Here is a 22,074-nt window from a genome sequence, read left to right on the forward strand (position 1 = left end):
ACAAAGAGCTGCAGTCATGGTTACGGGGTTACCAAGGGAACACTGTTGAGTGGTCCCATCCTCTCTGAAAAGCTCAACTGTCTACAAGAGCTGGGATTCATTTTAATTTACTCTGGGTCGTAAAATTAAATAAATACACTCTTTTGTGTCCACTTGCTGGAAATAGACCTCGCCTCGTCTCAAAAACACTTCATCTGACTGTAAGTGATTTCAAAACCCTGGTATGAAATGTGAGAACAGAGAAGCACTCGGCCTGCATCACCTCGTCACATGATGCCATATGAACACAGCGTGGCGTCCAGCCGCGTGCAGCAAACAATGATGACTCACCTCTGTGAGGTAAACGCCACATATGTTCGCTGTTAGTTTAAATTTCCAGGAAAAACCGATGGAGAGACTGAGCGGACGTAGTTTGACTCTCTCAGTCGACATCCTCGGTGCCCTGTGGTTTCTACTGCAGTTCAAAGACATGCAAATCAGACAGAACCAAACGGAAACCCAACTTGCCCAGAGGTGTGAGTGGAGGAGGATGTAGGAGCCACTCATGTGGCGTTTTGGCTGGAAAAGGTAGAAACACTGTGCTAAGGATGAATTAAAGTGTCTTTTAGTGAGAGTGTGTTCCATAATAAACCCAATGTGATTTTGCTTCTTTGTCATTTATTCATTCTGCTGCTTCATGTCAGAGCCATCTTCCAGGGAAATCACCTGATTGCATGCTCACAAGATGTTTTAAGACACAAGACCACCAACCTTTGGACTGACTCCTTTCCCACGTTAATATGCATGCTTCAAGGTGAATACATCTCCCACTAATATGACAGCCTGATGCAAAAAAAAAGTATATAAACTTTTCAAAGCTTTACAGTCATATAACATATATGAAGTGCTACAGCTATTAGCCTGGACAACTAAAACAGGACTAAAAAGCTAAGAACGACCACAAATGACATGTGCTGTCAAACTGAGGCACGTTGATATTGCAAAAAGCTACAGAAGAAGAAAAATACCGCCCTCATGTCCAAACAGTAAATATGAGGCTAAAGCCAAGAGGTTAGCTTAGCTTTAGGGCTGTACCCGAGTCAGAAGATTTTGATTCAAATCTGTTTGACTCCGTTTTTAGTCTCTGACAGTCAGAAACAACACTGGCAGGAGTTTTAGTGACAATGACAGCAGCTTTACTTTATCAACCTCTTCTTCGACTTGAGGACTTTAGCTTCTACTAGCGTCACCGTTGGATGATTTGGCTCGTTGATATCGACACACGTGTGCCCCGTGATCGTTTCACGGTGGCACACAAGCAGCACAGTTAGTAACGTCTCACACACACACACACACACACACACACAAACAACATGCTTTCAGTGTAAAAGGTCTTCAGCGTGAGTGAGGAAGACATAAAACTCACAATCTGTCGCAACAGCAAGTCCAAAGCAACCCGTGAAGGAACAACCTCAAAAACAGTTGGAACTTCATCAGACACCCACAGAGCATTCATGAGCCGGAGGAGATGTCTGTACACAAATAACCATCCCGTGAATACTGGCAGCTGCATTTTTTAAAATCTTTTCATCCGATTGACCGAGTGAGAAGAAACAACATGACGTGTGTGTGGCGATAACTGCGCGGCTTGAGGGAAGGTCAGCATTGTACTTTGTGCCGCTCTGAGAAACGCAGAAGGCCGTCGAACTTTGAGGAGCAAACAGTTGATCTTGTGTCGGTCTGCGCTCATCACGTTGCAGTTGATCCCTGATACCTGCTTCCTGTTTGACATGTCAGACCACACAGATACTCCTGCTGTGTGTGTCATGGTTTTCAGCCAGCAGCATTGGCAATGTCAGTCAGTTGGTCCACAGCTTTGGTCCAGACTAAATTATCTTGAAAACCATCAGATGGAATTTGCATTCATGGTCCACAGAGGATGAATCACAGTGACTTTGGTGACCCCTTGACCTTTTCCATAGCACCACCATAGGTTTGACATTTGTGGTTGTGGGTGAAATGTCTCAACAACTACTGGATGGATTGACGCGAAATGTTGTCCACACATTCATGTCAGATAACTCCCGGACTGAGCAACCCTGTGTTAGCGACCTGTCAATCACGAGGTACGCCCCGAAAGCATTCCCAGCTCTATCATCTATTTCACTCCAATTGTTACCGCCATTTACCAAATAAACATCGCACTGTTTTGAAGAAGACTTGAAAGTAGCGATTGAGACTATAAACTCATGTTTACAACGTTTACTGAAATAAATGAAGTGAAAAGTACATTAACCTTAACAGGTAAGGAGAAAAAATGGTTTCTTACAGCATGAATGGGTTTGAATTCATACATTTTTCTTCACAAACAAATACCATCAATGACTTGGCGAGTGGGATGCTGTGAGAGAGAGACGAGAAGATGCACTGAAGCCACGCTCGATCCTCATTGCGAGAACCAAATCAACAGCAGGTGAGAGATTTGAAACTGACTTGGACACAAAGAAAGAAAAGATTGTACATCATTCAAGAGAAAGTGTATGCACCAAGCGAGACGTCAGTTACTTGAAAGGGGACAATTTACAGGAAAAGGTCTCAAGTACTGAACACGGTATTTCTGTTCTGTCAATGTTTGAATTGGGAGTAAACTTTGTCTTGTATCATCAAAAATAGTGATGGTGGAGATTTTCTGAAGGGACAGAGCACTCTGTTCATTTGGACCTTAATGGAGACTCTCTGTACTTTTCACTGGATGGAAAAAAAAAACAGCACAAAATGATAAAGAAGGACACAGAGAATAAAAAGAAGCGCGTTGAGTATATAAGTGGATGCTTGACTTTGTCTCCTCTGCTTGGTTTATTAAAGTGGAGTTACTTCCTGTACGATTGAAAGAGCTCTGTTGCCATCTGCTGGAGAGGTGCCATGACTGACGTTTGATCAGAAACCAGAACAGAAGTATTATTTTCCTGACAGGTGAGAGGAAAACGAAGGCGAAGGTATTTGTGTTTGTGGATGAAACACTCCTGTACCTCAACACGGAAAATAAAACCTATAAGCCGGGTGTATACAGATATACCGATTACTAAATAAAGTACTGGTCAACGTGAAAGACTTTGTTAGACCGCTATAGTAAAAATAAAGTTCATAACAACAACATTGGTTTAAATGATGTGAAAAGTGTCGCTCATCGTGACAATCAGATATAAATCACCGAGTCTGCAGTTCCCCTTAGACTTTCAGGGCCTTTTTTTAAGCGTCTTTCAGTTCCCCATTTTTGTTTGAAGGTCCCCAGTTACTGTTACTGTTCTGCTTTCAACAGCCTCATATCTTTTACCAATAAGAGCTCAACACCTCACCTATGCTACCTACTCAACAGCAAACAGCAGACGAATACTGTTCACTGACATAGTGGAGCATTTAGCATCTACAGAGCCAGAGATTTCCCTGAGGGAAGTAAACATTGGACTTAATTTCACCAGGTGAAAGTAAACACAACTATAAATGAATGCAAATGTTGCTCCATATCTGCTGGATTTGGGAACAGGCCACTCTTTGGTTCACCATATTATCTTAAACCTGCAATCGCTATGTGTGTCTATATTTGGACACTAGGGGGCAGCAGAAACCCCCCAAGGGAAACATCCATCTCTTTACCTGCTGCCTGCTCCACCAGCTGGTCTCCACCTGTGTCTGTCTGCTGTTTTGTGCTGAGCAGGTTTGGTGTACATTTGAGTTTGTTTTACAGCTAAAAGCTGCCTGCTGCGCCTGAAAACAACACTTTGAAAAACAGGGAGGATGAACCAACGGTGAACATGTAAGTTACCTGATAAACAATGAGCTGAAACCCACAATAACGCACTCTAAAGTCGAGGGAATATGCAGATTCTTGAGATGATTCTTCTCAGTAGGTTCATCACTATGACCGACCCCGTTCACTTTATGAAAACATTTCCACATTTTTATTTGATATATGTATTAGTAGAATGATGTTAAGGCCCATAGCTGCTTTAAAATTGTATAACATATCTTACAAATCCCCTTTCCCCCAAATCTATGCCCATTTAGAAAATGATATCTTATGTTGTATCTGAATTGCAAAATCAGCTGATGTAGTTAACCTGTAAGAAGTTGCTGCATTGTTCCAGCTCTGCTTCTCAATAATTACCCCTTATAATGGACCTGCAGGAGCAGACTGCATGTGGCAACCAGAAGAAAGGTCAACACTGTCGGTGTCAGCACGGTGAGAATAATCCACCTCTTCATATGTGGAGCTTCACCAGCTTAAAATTACGTGTTACACTGCGTCAGCTGCATTGATGCTTCTTGCGTTATTTCATCTGAGAAACGGATTTTTTTTCAGACTTCTGCTCAGTTTCTCGAAAACAAATAAGCTACAACCCTTTATAGTGCATGAGAGAACCAGGAGACCTCCAGGGACCCCTGGGGGCTCCGGGAATCCACTGTGAGTGATTGATTTGGGGAATTGTTTGTTCCCTGTGATGCCACTAGATGTCCTAAAAAAACCAAACACCCGCTGTCGCTCCAGAGAGAGTATTTACAGGCGGAGTCCGTCTCCATCAGTGAGAGCTCGTACAGCCAGTTTCACGGATAATAACAGCCTCCTGTTTCTGAATAGTGATCCTTCACTCTGGTGAATTAGTGCTTATTGACGCCGCGGTGCTTCGAGGAAAAAAAAACACACACACACACAAAAAAAACAATCATGTGTTGAGATCCGTGCGTCATCGGGACCCCCGGCGGCGGCGGCGTGTACAGCTTCTCCGTCGAGTCTCAGACCAGGAGGGAGCGGGTCGGTGAGTGCACGAAACCATCAAGGACCAAAGCGCGTTAATTGAGAGCCATCAGCCGACCGGAGCGCCTCAACCCCGGATGACCTCCGGTGTGACGGCGAGAGAGAGAGAGAGAGAGAGTGTGTGTGTGTGTGTGTGTGCGTGCGTGTGTGCGTGTGTGTGCGGAGGCAGCAGCGCCGGAGGTGATGCGCATATCTGCAGGTCCTCTGGCGCGGTAGTAAAACGGGAGTCCGGAGCAAGTCCGCTCAGATTCAAGCGATGCCAGGGGTAACCAAGTACAATTTAGTGGATGACGCGCAGGATTTGAGGATCCCCATGCACAACGACGAGGTGTTCAAGCATGGAGTTGGCTTCGAGGCAAAGGTAAGGGGGACCCTCTGCAACAGATACTTTCTGGGTGGCAGCGGTGGGTTATTGCCGCCTGTGTACACGTTACGATGAGGGCTGCTACTGTGACAACAAGCAGTGTACATGTTACTTCACGGGTTTGTGCTGAGGGCGTTTGTTGGCCTTGTAATGCTTTGCATTTCTGTCCACTTTGCATGACTTTGAAATGTTTGAGCGTTCGTCATGTTACCTCACCTGCAGAGAGAGAAGTGTTGTTTTTTTCTGATAACTTGATACATTCATGACATCATTTGTCAAACTTTTGATGAATCCTTGACACATTTGTCATGTTGTTTGGCATCTGGCACCCAGCAAAATGTAACGTCATAGAGCTGCAAGATGTTCTTAATTAATGATCAAGTAATCGTTTGGTCTATAAAATATCAGTAAACTAGAAACATGGACATCACATTAAGCCCAAGGTGATGGTGTCAAATGTTTTGTTTTGTCCAACCGACATACAAAATCCCCAAAATATGAAATGTACCCAAATGCAAGACAAGAAAAAGCAGCTAATTCTCAATGTTGAGAGGCTGAACGCAACACATACGTGATACACTTGATGGAGAATTGACAACTGATCAAATAAGTACATTTTCTGTGGATTTACTGAACGACTAATCGTTGCAGCTCCAGCGCGCAACGATTTCCTCACCCAGGAATATTTCCCAAAAATGTCTGAAAAGGCTGTCAAAACTACAATAGCCATCAACAATCTGCCCGCCAGGCACTCTCCAAGTAATCAGCAGAGCATTCATTCCCTCAAACTGTCAGTCTTCAAACCTTTCTCTTACACTTTGCAGTACATTGGCAGTTCGGAGGTGGGTCGCCCCGGGAGCCGAATGGAGATAGTTGCCGCAATGAGGAGAATCAGAGTAAGAAACTTTTCAAAATGTGATCTCCCTGAACCAGACAGCTGCACTTGACTCTTGTGACAACAGCAGTCTCAACACATTAAGTGATGGATGCGGGTGCATGAACATTTATTCTACATCTCCTGTGTGTTATGGCTCACCTTGTGCACGGTGCTCAGAGAGTCCTCACTCCCCTCAACATCCTTTTTTTGCACACAAACTCTGCGTAACTACACACTCAGCAGATTCAGTGGGTTGTCAGTAGCGGTTTAAATCACGGCACAATTCATAGGACCGCTCAGATTTTATGGCTGAGGAGAGATCCAGCGTGCAGGTTTATGTATGGTGCCATCTGAAAGACAAGCGTCCCCTCTCGAGGCCCTCTTTAGACCGGACAAGGCCACAGGAAACGTTGCGACGCCTTGTCATTTACACATCACTGCAGTGTTCTGGAGAAGCACAGGGTGGAGAGGATTTAGCTGCTTGTCAGCTGTTGGATCTAATCTGAAGACCCGAGTCACTGAGTCCGTCGGAGGTCAGCCACATCGCCAGTTACACCCAGTAACTCTTAATCCTGATCCCTTGTGTACAGTGCAGTATAACGGCCATTTGTAGTGATTTGTAGTGAAAGATGTAGTGATACTGTTTGAATGTCCTCGCTTCGCATATGCTCCAGGAATCTCAACGATTTCACTTTTTTTGCATTATTAAAGCGTTTGACAGCAGCTCAAATGGAGAAAAAAAGTAGCCACATGATGAACGAGGTAATCCAAGGGCTGTTGAAAACCTTGGATTTTCAACAGCTGTCAAGGACATGTGTCATCTGTCCCCTAAATAAAAATAAAATTCTTTTTTTTTTAATTAAGGCAAGTACACAAAAATACAGTGCAATTGTGATAGATTTTAAAAAAAAATCTCCCCCCTCTCTTCCTCCCTCCCAGCATTCAAGTCACCAGTATCATTCTTTTTATAAACAAACTCCCTCCCCGACCAACAAAAATAAAATAAAGAAATAAAAAAACACATTTTTATATAATGTCTTATGTTATCAATCTTTTATCTGGAGACGAGATGCTTTTCTGCAAAGCTTCGAAGTAAAAAAAAAAATAAGTAGAAGGAGAACAAAAAATAGAAGAAGAGAAAATGCATTAAGAGACAAATTTGAGGGGAAAAAAAAGCAACTACAGCAATATATTAGAGAGGATATTAGACGGGGGCGAGATTAAAGATGATAGCTTAAAAGCGAGTGTGTAAAAAGAGTCGGGGGCTGTTGGTGAGTGCTGCAGAGGCACAGCAATTAAGAGCCTCTGCTTCTGGGTCGACGGACTCTGAATATTCAAAAGCTGACTCGTCCTTAAAGCACTCACGGCGGCTTCGAGATAAGGCGAGGGGTGAGTTGACGCAACCTGTGGAGCATTAGCTACATGCTCGGGGGCGGATGTGCATGAAAACGTATCTACTTAAAAACACTTCACGCGTTCCACTTCATCTCCCGTTTGACGGCAGCGTGCGTGGAGATGGATGGTCCTCTCGTCCCGGTTAGCATGGGGTTGCTTCGGCCTGGAGGACATTGGACACACTGTGGGAGTTGCGTCCTTCACCTGAGCCTCGACAACAGAAGAAACCTCGCACACAACAATACAACGAATGAATACGAGCGTACGACAAGGAATGGCCCATTGATTCTACTAATGAGATGCTTTCTCGCAGGATGCGACACACAGATCACACAGGCTTAGAGATAAATTGCACCAGATTCATCAGGGCTTAAATCCCCAGATACGACTTGTCATGTGAAACAATCCCTTTTCTGACTTCCGGCGAGATTTTCCTTGATTGTGAAATGTCAATATAAGGGTGTGAGGACAGTTCCAAATCCTGCTGGAAATAAAAGACAGCGTCAGGTTGTTATTTTTTACACAAACCCAAGAAAAGGATGACAGAGAATATCCAAATCTGTCGCGCAGAGCGGGTCGTTTGCCGCAAAAAAAAAAAAAATATTTCACAGAACTCCATCTGATCAATTAATCATCTGATGTTGGATGCTGCGCTTTCAAAGCAAGTTATTTCCCATGAATCCCGGTTCTTCTTAGATCTCTGGGCCCTGATATTTGGAGTCGGAGCCTGCAGTGTCGGCGCAGGGTACAGGCTGGAGCATTAATCACGGGCGGGGATGAAAGTGTCCCACACATGTCTGCCTCCCTCTGGGAAGTCTGACTTTGAAAGCTTAAACAGCTCCCGGAGTCAGAAACTGACAGTGTTTACTCAATCTCACATCCACCCGAAGAGGAAAAGCGTCATCTTCCTGTCTTCATGACCCATTCCCTCTGTTCAAACATTGAATTCATCTTGTGTAAAGGGCTCCTATGGTATTTAACACCAGTCACACCTTGCATAATAATCGGTTTGGTTTGGTTGAACGACTTGAGGTATCTTTTTTGCCAACCTTAAGTGTTAATTTAATTATTCTTTTTTCACAGTATGAATTCAAACTGAAGAATATAAAGAAAAAGAAGGTCAACATTGTCGTATCTACCGATTTTGTCAAAGTGCTTTTGCGCAAAAAGAGGAAGGTTAGTCCGGTAAAATGCACCTTTTATTTAAATGACATCTTTTTGTCACTTTTAGCACCGTCGACCCACATGTGTCTTTGTGTTGTAACAGAGAAAAGGATGGTCATGGGATGATAACACGATCTTAGTGACACAGGATCCAATCTACAGGTCGGTATTACATTTTTTTGTTGTTGAAAAGACACCAAATAACCTGGCAGCAAGTAACCAATGAAAAATTGTGCATCATATTCCTTTTAACAGGATCTTCTATGTCTCACATGATGCCCAAGACTTGAAGATCTTCAGTTACATAGCGAGGGAAGGACAGAGCAACATCTTCCGCTGCAACGTGTTCAAGTCAAAGAGGAAAGTAAGTCTGCTCATATTAAAAAGATAAGTCTTGTGATATTCTATATTGTTTTTTCTTAACGTCACTTCCTGATCCGTACTGTGCACATGCAGACAGAGCGATGAGACGGCTCACTCGTCAGCTTCTTCCCTCGTCAGCTCCGAGGGGAAAAAACATTACTGCATTTGAAAACTGTTGCTGGAAGTACATTTAGTTTTGTAAAGAAATTATTATGTATTCCTTCCTAGATTTATCAATTCAAGTTATGTTTCAGTCATGAGTGACAGTCAAACACAATAAAAGAAAGTTCTGGCATTTATTCTTGTAGAGAGCAACAGGTCAGGCGGGGGAGGTTGCAAAGCATCAAGAGACGACGATTTTGGTATTTTTGTGTATTTTGTTGTTATTTTAAGATCTCGAGCTGCGTCCTCCCAGTAATCACCGCCTGTCTGTCAAACGGTTTTGTTTCCAGCTCCATGCTTTGCACACAGCTTCCAATGAAGATATAATGCCTGTTGTCTCTGTATCCTGTTGCTCTTCCCATATGGCACATCTGAGAGTCAGACCTCCTTGTGTGCGTTGAGCTAAAATGCTTATAAATCTTCACATGTCCGCATATGAAGCAGGGACATTTTTTTCTCCTCCATGACAAAGACGGAGCATCAGTGAGGTTGACTCCCATCCCTTCACCATGGATACCAGTCTGACAGTGACTTAGTGAAGCTGCATACTAATCATCCTGGTGGGAAGAGAAGAGAAGTGGGGCTATTTCAGCGGTTTAAGACATTTTCACCACCGCTGAATGAACACCCACCACACCGTCAGGGACACACAGCAAGTGGTGCCTGACTAGCTCCCAGGGGCCACGGAGCCTTATCTCGGTGTTACAGACCAAGCATGTGTGCTGAGTGGGAGGAGATGGACCAGCTGATATGAGGAGATTTGATTTATTTTCATCACGGCGTGTCGCGGCCCAACAGGGCTGAGATGTTAGCTCAGTGCACCAACAGATCCTTTTATTTTTGGCCTCGGGAGGGCTGCTAGTGTAACCTGGCAGTTTAAAAACTAAATTAAATCAATGGAGCAAAATGTGATTGAAGAAAATCATTTTCATCCCTTTTGTTCCTTTTGTTGTTTTTCTTATATTTTTTTTTTTTTGCTATTTCACAGGATTGAACTGCTTTCAGACTTGAGTTACATCGACATGTTGACTCATCTGCTACTATTCAATACAGAAAACACAAAAACCCATCTCCAGTGAGGACATGGACAGCTTTAGAAGTGCTGCTGTCCTGAAGGTCACATTGAATTTACTTGCCTGCGTGCCTCATTTAAGCCAGGACAAATAGATATATTCAATCTATAATACTACGACTAATATTGATGACCTGATATATACAGAACCTTTAAAAGCCATTACAAAAACAATAAAGACAATTTAAACACATTAGGACTGCAACTAATGATTGTTTTCGTTATCGATTAATAGTCACAACGGCCTAAACGCCGAGGTGAAGTCACTTGTTCTGTCTGACCAGCGACCCCAAAGACACTGAGAAGGTTGGACATAATCATTAAAGTAGTTCCTGATTTATTTTCTATTAATTGACCAATCCATTCAGCTCTTCAACACAACACCTTTAACAAGCCATCGCTGATAAACATACATACAAACACAGTGAGGAAAGTACAATACGTTTAATAGGACACATGGCGATTGTGTTATTTTAAGTAAAAGTGTACTCATTTGTTGAAGTTATTGCCAGTTAAACTGTCCCTAATTGATGACCTGATGATGTTGACGCACCTCCTGAGTCTCCAGCAATAACAGCAGACTCAGTCTTTACTCCCTCTGCATTCAAAGTGTCTCTGAAATAGACCAATCCATCACTATGACAGCAGAAAGTATGCAAAGCAGACAGACAAGGACAAACTGCTCGTAATATCTTCCGATTTAAGTTTGGTCCCGATCTCCCCTGCTCTTTCCCGCCGTCTTCATTTTTCACCAGCCAGTCTGCCCCCACTGTCCCCATTTCTTCCTGCTACTATTTTTCATATTTTTTTTCTCTGAACGTGAGCACACACACACACACACACACACACACACACACACACAAGTTCATCTATCCACTTCCTGTGCAGCTCTCCTGGCGTCTCATTTTCTCCCCCACTGTGCCCGTTCATTTATGCATCCTCCCTTGCTGTGCTCCTGCTGCTGCTGCCCTCCTCCCGCCGCCGCCGCCGCCGCCCCGGCTCTCAACACTCACCAACAGACTTTTTCCTCTGTGTCCTCGCTTTCGCAGTCGCAGGCCATGAGGATCGTGCGGACGGTGGGGCAGGCGTTTGATGTGTGTCACCAGCTGACCCTGCAGCAGAAAAGCGATGACCAGGAGGATGAGGAGGGGAAGGCGGAGGAATCGGAGGCCGTGCCAGGTGACTCACACACACACACACACACAAATTGCATCCACAAACCTCCTTCTCCCTCCCATCTCTGTCTTTCTCCTTCTTGTTCTCCCTCCTGTCACAAACAAACACAATATCTTTTCATCTCCTCACACAGCAACACACAAACTTCCAGGGCCTCCTCTTCGTCTTTCTCTCCATCACAGACTGAAACCCTGAGCCCCGACAGAAACACAAAGTGGCAACTGAGCACACCTCGAGGAAAAAAATGCCATTTTCCACCATTGTCGATCTTTTTTCTCTCTCTTCAGCAGCTTGCCCTGCTGCAGCTGTGTTTTGGTGGGTCGGGGCGATCCATTGATTAAAGACCTCGCTCGTGTGTGGGCTTCTGCCGGCTCTTTGCCTGCCGCTGTGGCTGTCACTGCCTTTGGATATGTTGCAATCTACAAAGCCAGTCAAAGGAAGAGCTGCATGCAAACTCTCCTTTTCTATGTATCTGGTCTCTCTCTGCAGCAAAGAAGAGGTTTGCGTTGTCAGAAGAGACCGACCTCGACGCCACCACAGAGGAGAGCATTGAGTGCGTCTCCTCATCCGACCTGGGGAAGAGCAAAAGGGACGAGGCCCCCGGTAACAGTGAGAAGGTTGAGTACACAAGTCCTTTCAAATCATTCCAGTGTTGCTTCTTTCTTTTTTTTAAAACTACCTTGCAAGGTCTAATTTATGGATCCTTATGTCTTTACTCTGCGTGATGCAGCAGCGACAGTACATGGCTGCAACAAACACATTCTTATTCATAATTAGCATTATTAAGCTCCCATTTATATTCTAAATGATTCAATGAATCGCTCTAGACAGTGGAAGAAGATAGTTAAAGATGCTCTTGGTAATGTCCCAAAATATAACTTTTCAAAATCACTTGTTTTGTGCGACCAACAGTCCACAAACCAAAAACTTCCTTCATCCTCATAAAAAATATTATACTGTATAATTCTAAACAAACCAGGCACAATTGTCTAATGTGTAAAATACTCAATAACTGGAGTCTCCCTTTAAATGATTAATCAATTACAATTACGAGAAAATAATTAATTGACTAATTGCTCCGCTCTTCCACCCAGACATGACACGATCAAGTTAAGATCCGTCTCTTGGTCCCTGCTGCAGTTCCATATATTCATTCCTTCAGAGGAAACGTCTGAGTACCAACAGGTCGCATTTTGGCAGCGCATATCATCCAATATTCTGGAACATTTTTCATCTATAAAGTCAGAAATGTCCTAGTAATAAATGATTCTGAGAGGTTTGCAGCTCTCGGAGGGTCCCAGAGGTTTGGCATCGCACGGAGTTGTATGAACATGAGCAGGGATGTACAGAGAGCTGTCTTTAAGGCTCGTGTGTGAAGAAATGCTCCACGAAGCTCTTCAATATTGACGAGGTCATATGATTTATTCATTAAAAAATAGAAAGGCTTTCTGGAGATGCTCTGAGATGTTGAGCAAGCAGATATCTGCTCTCCGATAACTGTCGACTCATTTCCAAACCGAGTCTCTGTGGCGCTTTATAGTTTTGTGTTGGAGGTTTGACTTGATGGATATTACGTTTAATGAAAGGGTTACCTGTAAAAACATGCTTTATTATTTACTTATTTAAACAAGAAGGTTATTATAGAATTCTGCCACAATCAAACAGCAGTATTTCATATGTCAAGCTCCCATATGCTCTTTATCCCTCCTCTGTGTGTAATCTGAAGGTCAAGTGTCCTTCACAGTCGAGCGTTGATGACCACCGAGTCCACCATATTGATCTCCCATCCGACATAACAGAGATAAGGCGTGTCACTCAGGGCTGCTCTTCTCACAGCAGCACTCTCACATAATTGTGAGTCATAATACCTGTCCAGGCCGCAGCCCATCCAGTCAATCTGCAGATCTATTTATAGATTAAACCCCCATGAACACACCGTCTTCACAATTAGATTAAATGATGCTACTCTGGACCAGAGATTAATTTGACATGATGAGAGCAGAATGACTGACTTGTCATGTCACGCTTGTGTTGTAGATCCTTAATCAGTGCCCAGCTCTCCAAGTGTTACTCTCAACAACGAGGACTTAAAGCTGCTGCAATGAATATATGTATTTAACAATGGATGCAACGGCAACATGCATGTGAAAGGAGTCCCTTTATGATTATTTTAAAATGACTCTCCACATCTCGCATTTAGTGCATTTAGCGTCTAAAGAAAAGATATTTCCACCGGGAGTATCGAGATCTAAATAAATAGTGAGTTAATTTTGGAGATGAATAAAATGTATGACGTGTCACATGTTTCCACTGCCCTTCAGTCTGCAGCTTCAATGGCAGCAGACATGATTTAAAGGTCTAAAACAACAGTAAATGTCCCGGTATAATGTAATGGAATACTTCAATTAAGTGAAGCATCCCTTTAAAGACATTTTACTCCAGTAAAAATGTAGTGAAATAAACATAACAGTCACATTAGGTCAGTTTAAACTTATGGTAATATGAGTAGATGTTACTGCTATGATACACCTTTAAAAGTTAAGGGTGGGGGATATAAAATAGGTTATTAAAGAAGGCAATTTTGCAACATAATAGAGTGCATTAACATTTCATCTTACATCGTACCACAGAGCCCTTAATTGCTTTACTCCACAGACACATGGGAGCCTGTGATCATCAATTATATACAAGTGTTATAAATAAGCTCATATAACGTCTGGGGTCTTAACTGTAATACGACAATAAACAAGTATGAACAACAATAAATAACTATGGACGCTGCGACAGCTGCCAAAAGAAAAAATAGCCGGAGCCACATGAAACAAACAATCTGACATTTCTTGCAAACAACAGCAGAGTGAAACATCACAGAGCCGAACATGTTACACACGTGCACACACACGTGCACACACAGGCGCACGTCTACGTTGCCTAGCAATGTTCTCCTCTGGAGGGCTTCGGCCATGTTTGATATCTATGGTAACCAATGTTACTGCGAGCTCGTTGTACTCACCTGTCTGATGGAGAGAAGTCCTCCTCAGTCTGCTGCGGTTCAACTCCTCTGCTCCTTCTTTCTCCAGCCATAACATGTTCGGTCGGTTTCTGGGTCCCATTAGGCTTCATCCCGTCCTTTTTTTGTTCCCTAAGTGTAGGTATAATCACAAAAACTGTTTATTATATCGCATTTCTGTAGGTCGTCTTCTTCTTCCTCTTCTTCTTCTTCTTCTTCTTCTTCTTCTTCTTCTTCTTCTTCTTCTTCTTCTTCTTCTTCTTCTTCTTCTTCCTCTTCTTCTTCTTCTCCTTCTTCTTCTCCTTCTTCTTCTTCTTCTTCTTCTTCTTCTTCTTCTTCTTCTTCTTCTTCTTCTATGGCGGACTACAGACTGCATGCTGCCACTTATTGTACCACAGTATTTTACGTCCATACAGTCTATGGCTACATCATGACTTTATGACAGTTTTCTCATTTAAAGACAATATGCTTCATTAATCTGCTGCAGTGGCAGATTTGCATCCCTTTTTACATTCCATTACTTTTTTTTGGACAGAAAGTTAGTTAGTTAGTTAATAGAGGCCTACTAACATTTAAAAACTCAATACTTAAATACTAAAAGTCATTTCTTAAATACACAAAAAAGTGTTTTCTCCACCAAGAGAACATTTCACTCGTTACTTCCACCCCTGGGTGACCAAGCTCTTATTCCTACACACACCTCACAGTTCAAGTGTTCATGTAGAAATCTATATAACAAAAGCAGACAGCAATATAAAATCCTATCAACATCAGTCCAACAGAGAAGCCACAGTGTCTATATCGGTCTTCCTTTGGTGTGAAATACAACTCATCCTTCACGTGGTCTGTATTCATATCACTTGACGTGCTGGATATAGCATTGATCTCTCTGCAGCTCTCTGGAGAACAAAGGATCACATTTTTTGTGCTGTGTGAGGTTATTTTTGGAAAATGTCATAAATGAATTCACTCACTGAAGTAGCACTGAATGGAGGGACTGGCTTTTAAGGATTCATCACAGAAAGTCTTCTGGAAGGCTTCGAACATCAAGCAGTCCCGGCGATATGTAATTTGTGGATCCTTCCATCAGAATGAAAGGAGACAGTCTTGCTGCTGCCGCAACGTCTTCACTGCCTCTTTCCCCCAAGAGCTCCGACCTGCAGCTTCTTTAGATGTCTTACTGTTGACACAAGCTTTTCGTGTTTTACTTTCCACATTACACTTGCTACATTACTTTGGGTGGTTGGCTATCTTACCCTACACTTAACTGTTCTTTTCTAACACTGCTATATATGTACGCTTACTGGGATATTGTTTTGTTTTCACTTTATTTGAAGTTGCAACCTGCAAAATACTTGTTTTTCTGCCTAAAAGAGACGTAGCAATCACGTTCTGGACTGCGATGTCTTCTTTTGTATTTCTCAGGATGAGTTGTAGTCTTGTGGGTGATTGATCGATCCAGCGAAACAGGAAAGAAAACCTCAGTTAAATTCTTGACACCACGAGTAAGTCGATCCAAATTGACTGTCATCCGCGTTAGGTGTCTGGTGACCCGTCTCTCCTGCTGGGCTCCCCCATCCTTGGAGCCTCTGTGTCGGGTCAGTCAGCTGAAGAGGCTCCATGTTCTGCAGAGCTCCAGGTCCAGCTCCTCCAGAAACAACTGCAGCAGCAGGAACAACAGGCACTGGCAGCTTCAGAGCAGGTACTGATGCCAGTTAATGTGTCCTGTGGCTCCACACCTGTGACACATGAAGACAAACAAAAACATGTTTAATGAAATCTCAAGTCAAGAGGTAAAAATGAAACACCAAAGTATGGTTTACATTTTGTACTACCGTGTCATTTGCAAGTGCCTAAAAGTCAGGGGATCATCAAAGTCAAAGGTATGCTGGGATGTCTAAGTCTGAACCAAAGTGGTGAACATAAAAACATCTATTTAAAGAGCATGTGTGTTTGATGAGCCCCTGACAACCGAAGGAACAATTAGAACTTCAGCGGTATTAAGATGCACATCAAAATCCCCTAATTAGGTTTATTGGAAAACGCTGTGAAGCTCGACACAAAACGTTCCTGCGGATAATAGATTGATGCACTGTTTCCATTTTTAATCAGTCGTGTGTTTATTGGGGTGTGGTGAGTCATTTCAGGGTATTACATTCTCACTTCTCTCCTTCAAATGAAATAGTCACGATGTCACGGCCTTTGAAGATTTGAAGCGAAGCACCTTTGAGTTTTAGAGTTTGCAGCTTACGTTGGACGATCCCAGTGTCAACAGTCATTACTGTCGAGTGCAGTGAAACTTTTGACCTCGCAAACTCCAAATCTCGGCGCCGTCGAGGAATTTAATGAGCAGGTTGCCTCTTACTGGTGTGTGTGTGTGTGTGTGTGTGTGTGTGTGTGTGTGTGTGTGTTGGCCTGTGCAGGTCCATGTCCTCCAGGAGCAGCTGTCGGTGGAGGTGTGTGCGCGGACTGAAACTCAGGCCAGAGTGCAGCGGCTGCTGCAGCAGAACACCGACCTGCTGCAGCACATTTCCCTGCTGGTCAAACAGATCCAGGAACTGGAGCTTAAAGCTGCTGGCCAATTAACATCGAGTGAGTGGAAATATGCCTTCTTTCTCCTTTTTCCGGCTGTATTTTCTTTTCTTTGGTTGCCATAAATCATCATCTATTTCCTTGAATTTGTGTCATATATATCATGTTTTTTTCTTTGCCCTTTGTCGCTTTCTAAGTTTGCCTCCTTCCTGTCGTCAAGGCTTCTTTCCTCATCCACTTCTGGCACGTAATTAATTATCCCCTGGCCGCCCTCTCAGAGGATCCAGTAATGTTCTCTGCCTGCGTGTAGTTCTGATTTATCAAATCCTGTCGGCGCAAAACGTCATCACTCTCACATGAAATCTCGCCGTCTTTTCTCCGACATTGGTGTTCTCTCTCCGTCCTCAGTGGGCTCCCAGGACAGTCTTCTGGAGATCACTTTCCGCCCCAAGCCCTCCAGCTCTTCTTCATCGACGGGCCCTTTCGCAGCTCAATCCCAGGTCCAGTATGGAGACAGTCCCTGGGTCTCCGCCCTCCTCGGGCCCTGCTCGCCAGGCACCTTGGGCGCCGACGCCGGCCCTCTGGGGCTCAGCGGCGGCGGCGGCGTTCGCCTCGAGTGCTTCCGCTTCTCCTCCCGCGGGCCGGACATCCAGGAGCAGCAGGGCCGGGACACGGGGGAGACTCCCAGCGACGACAGCTCGCCGCTCGGGGAGCAGGTCTTGGGAGCCCTGGAGCTGCTCCGGTTCAGGGAGTCGGGCATCGGCTCGGAGTACGAATCGAACACGGACGAGAGCGACGACCGGGACAGCTGGGGCCAGGGGGAGGGGGCGGGGTCCGACGGCGCCGCTCGACTTTTAAACGTGCTGAACACGGAGTGTCTGCCGGACTGCTTAGGGGACGAGATGGCAGTGTAGAGGTTGCTCCTGAAGCCGCACATTGCCCGATGCGCCAGCCCAATGGGAAACAGCAGACATTTTGAATCTACAGGACTTCGTGATTGCGACATCAGTAAACTGCATCGTCGACTGATTCACTCACCTCCTGTTTGGATTTCATGTGCACTGAGAAAATGTCCCACTTATATGAGTTGAGGGAGATTCTGTAATAGAAACAGAGATAAAGAAAGTATAAATGAATTGATACATTTGATCCTATAATGTTTAAGACTGTAAGACTCTATTGCCCCCCCCCCCCCCTCCCATCCCCAAAAATAATTTGGCCCAGTGCAGCCTTATTCAAACCTGTCAGAAAGCATAAACACTGTAGTGTTTTAGGATGTGTCTCTCTGGACATCTCTGTTGGTTTGTGCGTTACATACCGTGTGCGTGTCACTTTGATGATTGTTGTGCTTTACATCCGTTTGGTTTCCTGACTCGCCGGGCTTGTTACACTGTGGTTGTGTCTATGTTCATGGAGTTGTGACGAATCCGCTTTGAATGTGGTCGGTTTTTTTTGCTGTTTTCAAATGAGGATCTGTGAAGAAAAGACCCCTTTGCCAAGTCTGTCTGGTTACGCTAACACATTTTTTGGAGTGTGAATATTAAAACCTTCCTGTGCTTGCAATGACGCGTTATCTGTAATTACACGTGGGTTCAAAAATGAATATGTATCTCTCAAAGTCTTTTTTTTCTCTTTTCAATCCGTTGTATATCGTTTGATTAACTTATATGCAATGCATAAAATGCATGCCATGATTTAGATTATGTTTCATCTTATAAAAAGACCTCTTTCTGATGAAATGATGCCGCGTCTCAGAGGCAAACATCTCACTGTGTGCAGGTACCACTTACTGTAAGTATCCTTTGTTAATGCTGTACTGCGGCAGCCACAAACTGCTTGGTCACTGTTGCGCCACCCTTCACAGGAATTGCTTGAAAACTCCTGAAGTACCAATTTCAGAGAAAGATGGAGACGTACGAGGACTCCTTCACATGCTTCGAGGGCCAGCTGTCGCAGCAGCTCCACCTCGCTGACTGCGAGCCAGATCTCTGAATCACTGAGGACGTGTCTTTGAGCTCCCTCCAAAATCGATTAATCTCTTCCTGGCCGTCCTCCCTCCCTCTTTCTCTCCTTCACTCGCCTCTCCTCCCCTCTTTTCCCTTAAGCTTGTCACCTCTTCACTGCTCTCCTGCTCTCACAATCTGTCTGCTGTCTCCACATTCCTCTGTCATTTCGCGCCAAGTTGTGTCTGTTCACATGAAGTGTACGAAGAATTAAAGTGCACTTAAATCAATGTTTCTGTGTGTGGAATTGAATGCCTTTATCAAACGCGGCCTGCTGTCACTCACCCGTGTGATGCTTTTCATATTCATGTCTAGTGAAGTTCAGGTTCGTTTAGCGAGGTCAGCAGCCAATGTGCAGATGCGGCTGGAGTTGTGTCTAGAAATGTCCGGTTCTCAAGGGAACTTCAGTCACACGCCTGCACTCCTCAACACACACGCCTGTTTATCAGTATGTCGACACTAGAGAAGCAGACTGGACGTTGCACGTCTCTTTCTGTGAGAAGAGATGAGAACACGGGATTCTCCTCCTCTTGACATGTTAGAGCCATATAAATGTGACTTTGCTTACGATATCTTGATGACGGAAAACCGTGTATTAAAGAGCCGAACGTCCGGCTATTCGGGGCGTTGTTTTACACGGTCAACGTGCACGTTGACTCCCTGCTTTTGCAACTGCAGCGCTTGTTACTTTACCTGTGATCGAGGAAGTAAATTACCGGACCGAGAGAAGTTGTCGAACTGAATTCCCCTGGAGGCGACACCAGGCTTCCAGTAATTATGCACGCTAACAATTGTGTGAGTTACTAAATGCTGAAATACATCTTTCAGAGCTATAACCAGGAATACGTCGGATGATAAGCAGCAACAGGATCTGGGCTGACCTTTTCAAAGTGTTTTTCCTCATTAATATTGATTCCTGGGAAGTGTAGATGCGGGCATGCAGATAGTCTTTTGTGGGAATGAGGGCCCTCGCTCTATTATTGTTAGAGATACAACAGCTGTTGGTAAATAGGCACATCTCTCATTAGGCTCACTGTGTGTGCAGACCACAGCGGCTTGATGTAACACTGCAGATAAGCTGGAAAATATAAAGAGTAGCAGCCATTACCCACCCACATCCAGCCACAACACCCTGCAGGGCTGCTGACACAGATAGTGGGCGGCCTCCAGGACGCGGCCTCTACTTTTGCTTACTTGATTATAATCATAAAACATTTACATAGTGTCATTATGCTCACCCCCTCTTGTATTCTACAAGTCAAAATAATTTAAAAAACATCACAGATGCAGAGCTGCATATAATCATATATATATATATATTGTCAGTGTGTAGCTGGAGCCAGCAATTTTGTTCATTTAAAGACTGAAAACAGGGAAACACAAACACCAAGACTGAAAGAAGTTAACACAATCTGCACATTATTGCACTAATATGAAGCTTCATCCAGCAGCAGGTTAGCTTAGCTTAGCACAAAGACTGGAAACATGGGTATGATCTATTTTATAAGATGTTGTAGTATCATTACACATGCTGTGCTTTCACTGATTAGCATTTTGCAGTCAGAGAGCAGCAGATATAATGAAAATACTTCAAAGGGAATAAATAAATAAGTGTATTATGAAAGGAATGTGTTGCTTTGAAAGCACAGTAGTAGTGCTGGTCTCTACTCCTCTTTTTTATATTTCTCTTATTAAATGTATACCTCTTTGTTTAACACATAACATGCGGAATACTGTTAAAACATATGGCAGTTGTGGTTACATAAAGTATTGAAAACATGAACACAATCTCTAAGTTTCTGTAAAAGGTTTTGTATTGTTCGTTTTACATGAGAACTGGAAGTGTTTGCAATGCATATTATGTGCTTTTCCCTACCAAACCATGCTCATTCACATATTGATTTATGATAATCAAAACAAGCTTTTCCTTCTTTCTGCTTCAGCTGCTTTGTCCATTTTAAATTCCAGCTGTGACTCATTTTGTTTGTATCCAGTGATTATTTTTTTTTTACATGATATCTCCTTCAGTAATTAGTAAGTTCTCCTCTGCAGGAAAAAACTGAACTCCAGTCTGTTTTTGTCAGTAGCATGTGGGAGCTGCCACAGACTGTTGCTCTGTGGGCCGTAATTGAAACCATTTGTGGATCAGGTGGAAGTCTGGGATTTTGGCTTCAACTCAAAATCCCAAAGGGTGTTATTTTCTCTGTTTCTTTCCTCCAGCCAGAGAGACTGTCACACCAGCCTCCGTTTCCTCCCTCTCTCTCGCTCTCTCCCCCTCTCTCTCTCTCTCTCTCTCGTTTCCATTCCTCCTTCCGAGGAATAAGAGGTCAGCAACTAACAGCGCTGCGTGCATAAAGTCACAGTAGATGTGGAATATTCCCACAGACAGATGGTTTGATAAAAACAAGAGAAGAACTTGACAAAGTAAGTCAAATCCATATTTTTTTCATATCTATTGTCCACAGTGTCCACGTTGCACGTTGACGTTTGTGTCAATTCAGCTCTGTCTAAAGAAAGTGACATCATACACAGGAAAAAACATTCCACGGGTTTAAAATGAGCTGTAGTATAAGACAAAATGTCTATCTGTAAACATTAAGTTGACGTATCAGGCTGAATAGTTGTGCTTTATTTGCCTTTCATTCGTATTATTTGAATCTGTGCCTCAAAAATACACGGGGAAAAAGTTATTCCACTGGAAAGTTAGTCAGCGATCATCATGTCAGCTCTCCAGAAATGCACTGAAAAATTCCTTACAGACATTGGTTTTCACTTCTGACTTCTAAAAGAGTGGGCTAAGTTCTTGTAGACGACAGTGTGCTGGAGGCATAAGTCACTGAGACCTTCACAGGGCTTTTACAAGGTAAATATAATGCAGCACTGTGGTGGGAGAGTGCAGGACTCTGGGCTGAGGACTGTGTGTGCATTTGTCACTGCTCTAAATGTCAGTTTAACTCTCGAGAACTATTTACAGCATCCTACTGTCCTGACTTCATTCGTTTACATTACACATATTTAAAAAATGTTTAACCTTTTTAGTCTAATAATGTAATTCTCATTATTTAAAGCCTACTAGTATTCTAGCACAGCTGCATTTCAGTCAACATATTGCTTGCGTGTGGCAAATAAAACCTCTGAATCCTTTTTGCTGTTGAGAATTTGTT

At 43.5% G+C, this 22,074-nt stretch overlaps 1 protein-coding gene across 1 annotated transcript; it reads left to right on the plus strand.

The window, feature by feature from the left end:
• Positions 1-4,536: 4,536 nt before the first annotated feature.
• Positions 4,537-19,081, plus strand: LOC137780808 (carboxyl-terminal PDZ ligand of neuronal nitric oxide synthase protein-like). Its single transcript, XM_068569084.1, has 10 exons — positions 4,537-5,153; positions 5,981-6,052; positions 8,512-8,604; positions 8,696-8,754; positions 8,848-8,956; positions 11,239-11,368; positions 11,855-11,982; positions 15,916-16,077; positions 16,799-16,967; positions 17,316-19,081. The coding sequence occupies exons 1-10, from the start codon at positions 5,049-5,051 to the stop codon at positions 17,819-17,821; spliced, it is 1,533 nt and encodes a 510-aa protein (XP_068425185.1). The 5' UTR covers positions 4,537-5,048; the 3' UTR covers positions 17,822-19,081.
• Positions 19,082-22,074: the final 2,993 nt, after the last annotated feature.

This window comes from Clinocottus analis, unplaced genomic scaffold, assembly GCF_023055335.1.
Source record: "Clinocottus analis isolate CAN_PGR_092001 unplaced genomic scaffold, fCliAna1.0.p SCAF_11, whole genome shotgun sequence".
Lineage (NCBI taxonomy): Eukaryota > Metazoa > Chordata > Actinopteri > Perciformes > Cottidae > Clinocottus > Clinocottus analis.

Bases quoted from the DNA above. Each gene is read 5' to 3' on its own strand.
- LOC137780808 (XM_068569084.1), top strand. From the start codon at position 5,049: ATGCCAGGGGTAACCAAGTACAATTTAGTGGATGACGCGCAGGATTTG. The intron at 6,053-8,511 runs GTAAGAAACTTT...CTTTTTTCACAG, and splicing joins CCGCAATGAGGAGAATCAGA to TATGAATTCAAACTGAAGAA. The intron at 11,369-11,854 runs GTGACTCACACA...CTCTCTCTGCAG, and splicing joins GGAATCGGAGGCCGTGCCAG to CAAAGAAGAGGTTTGCGTTG.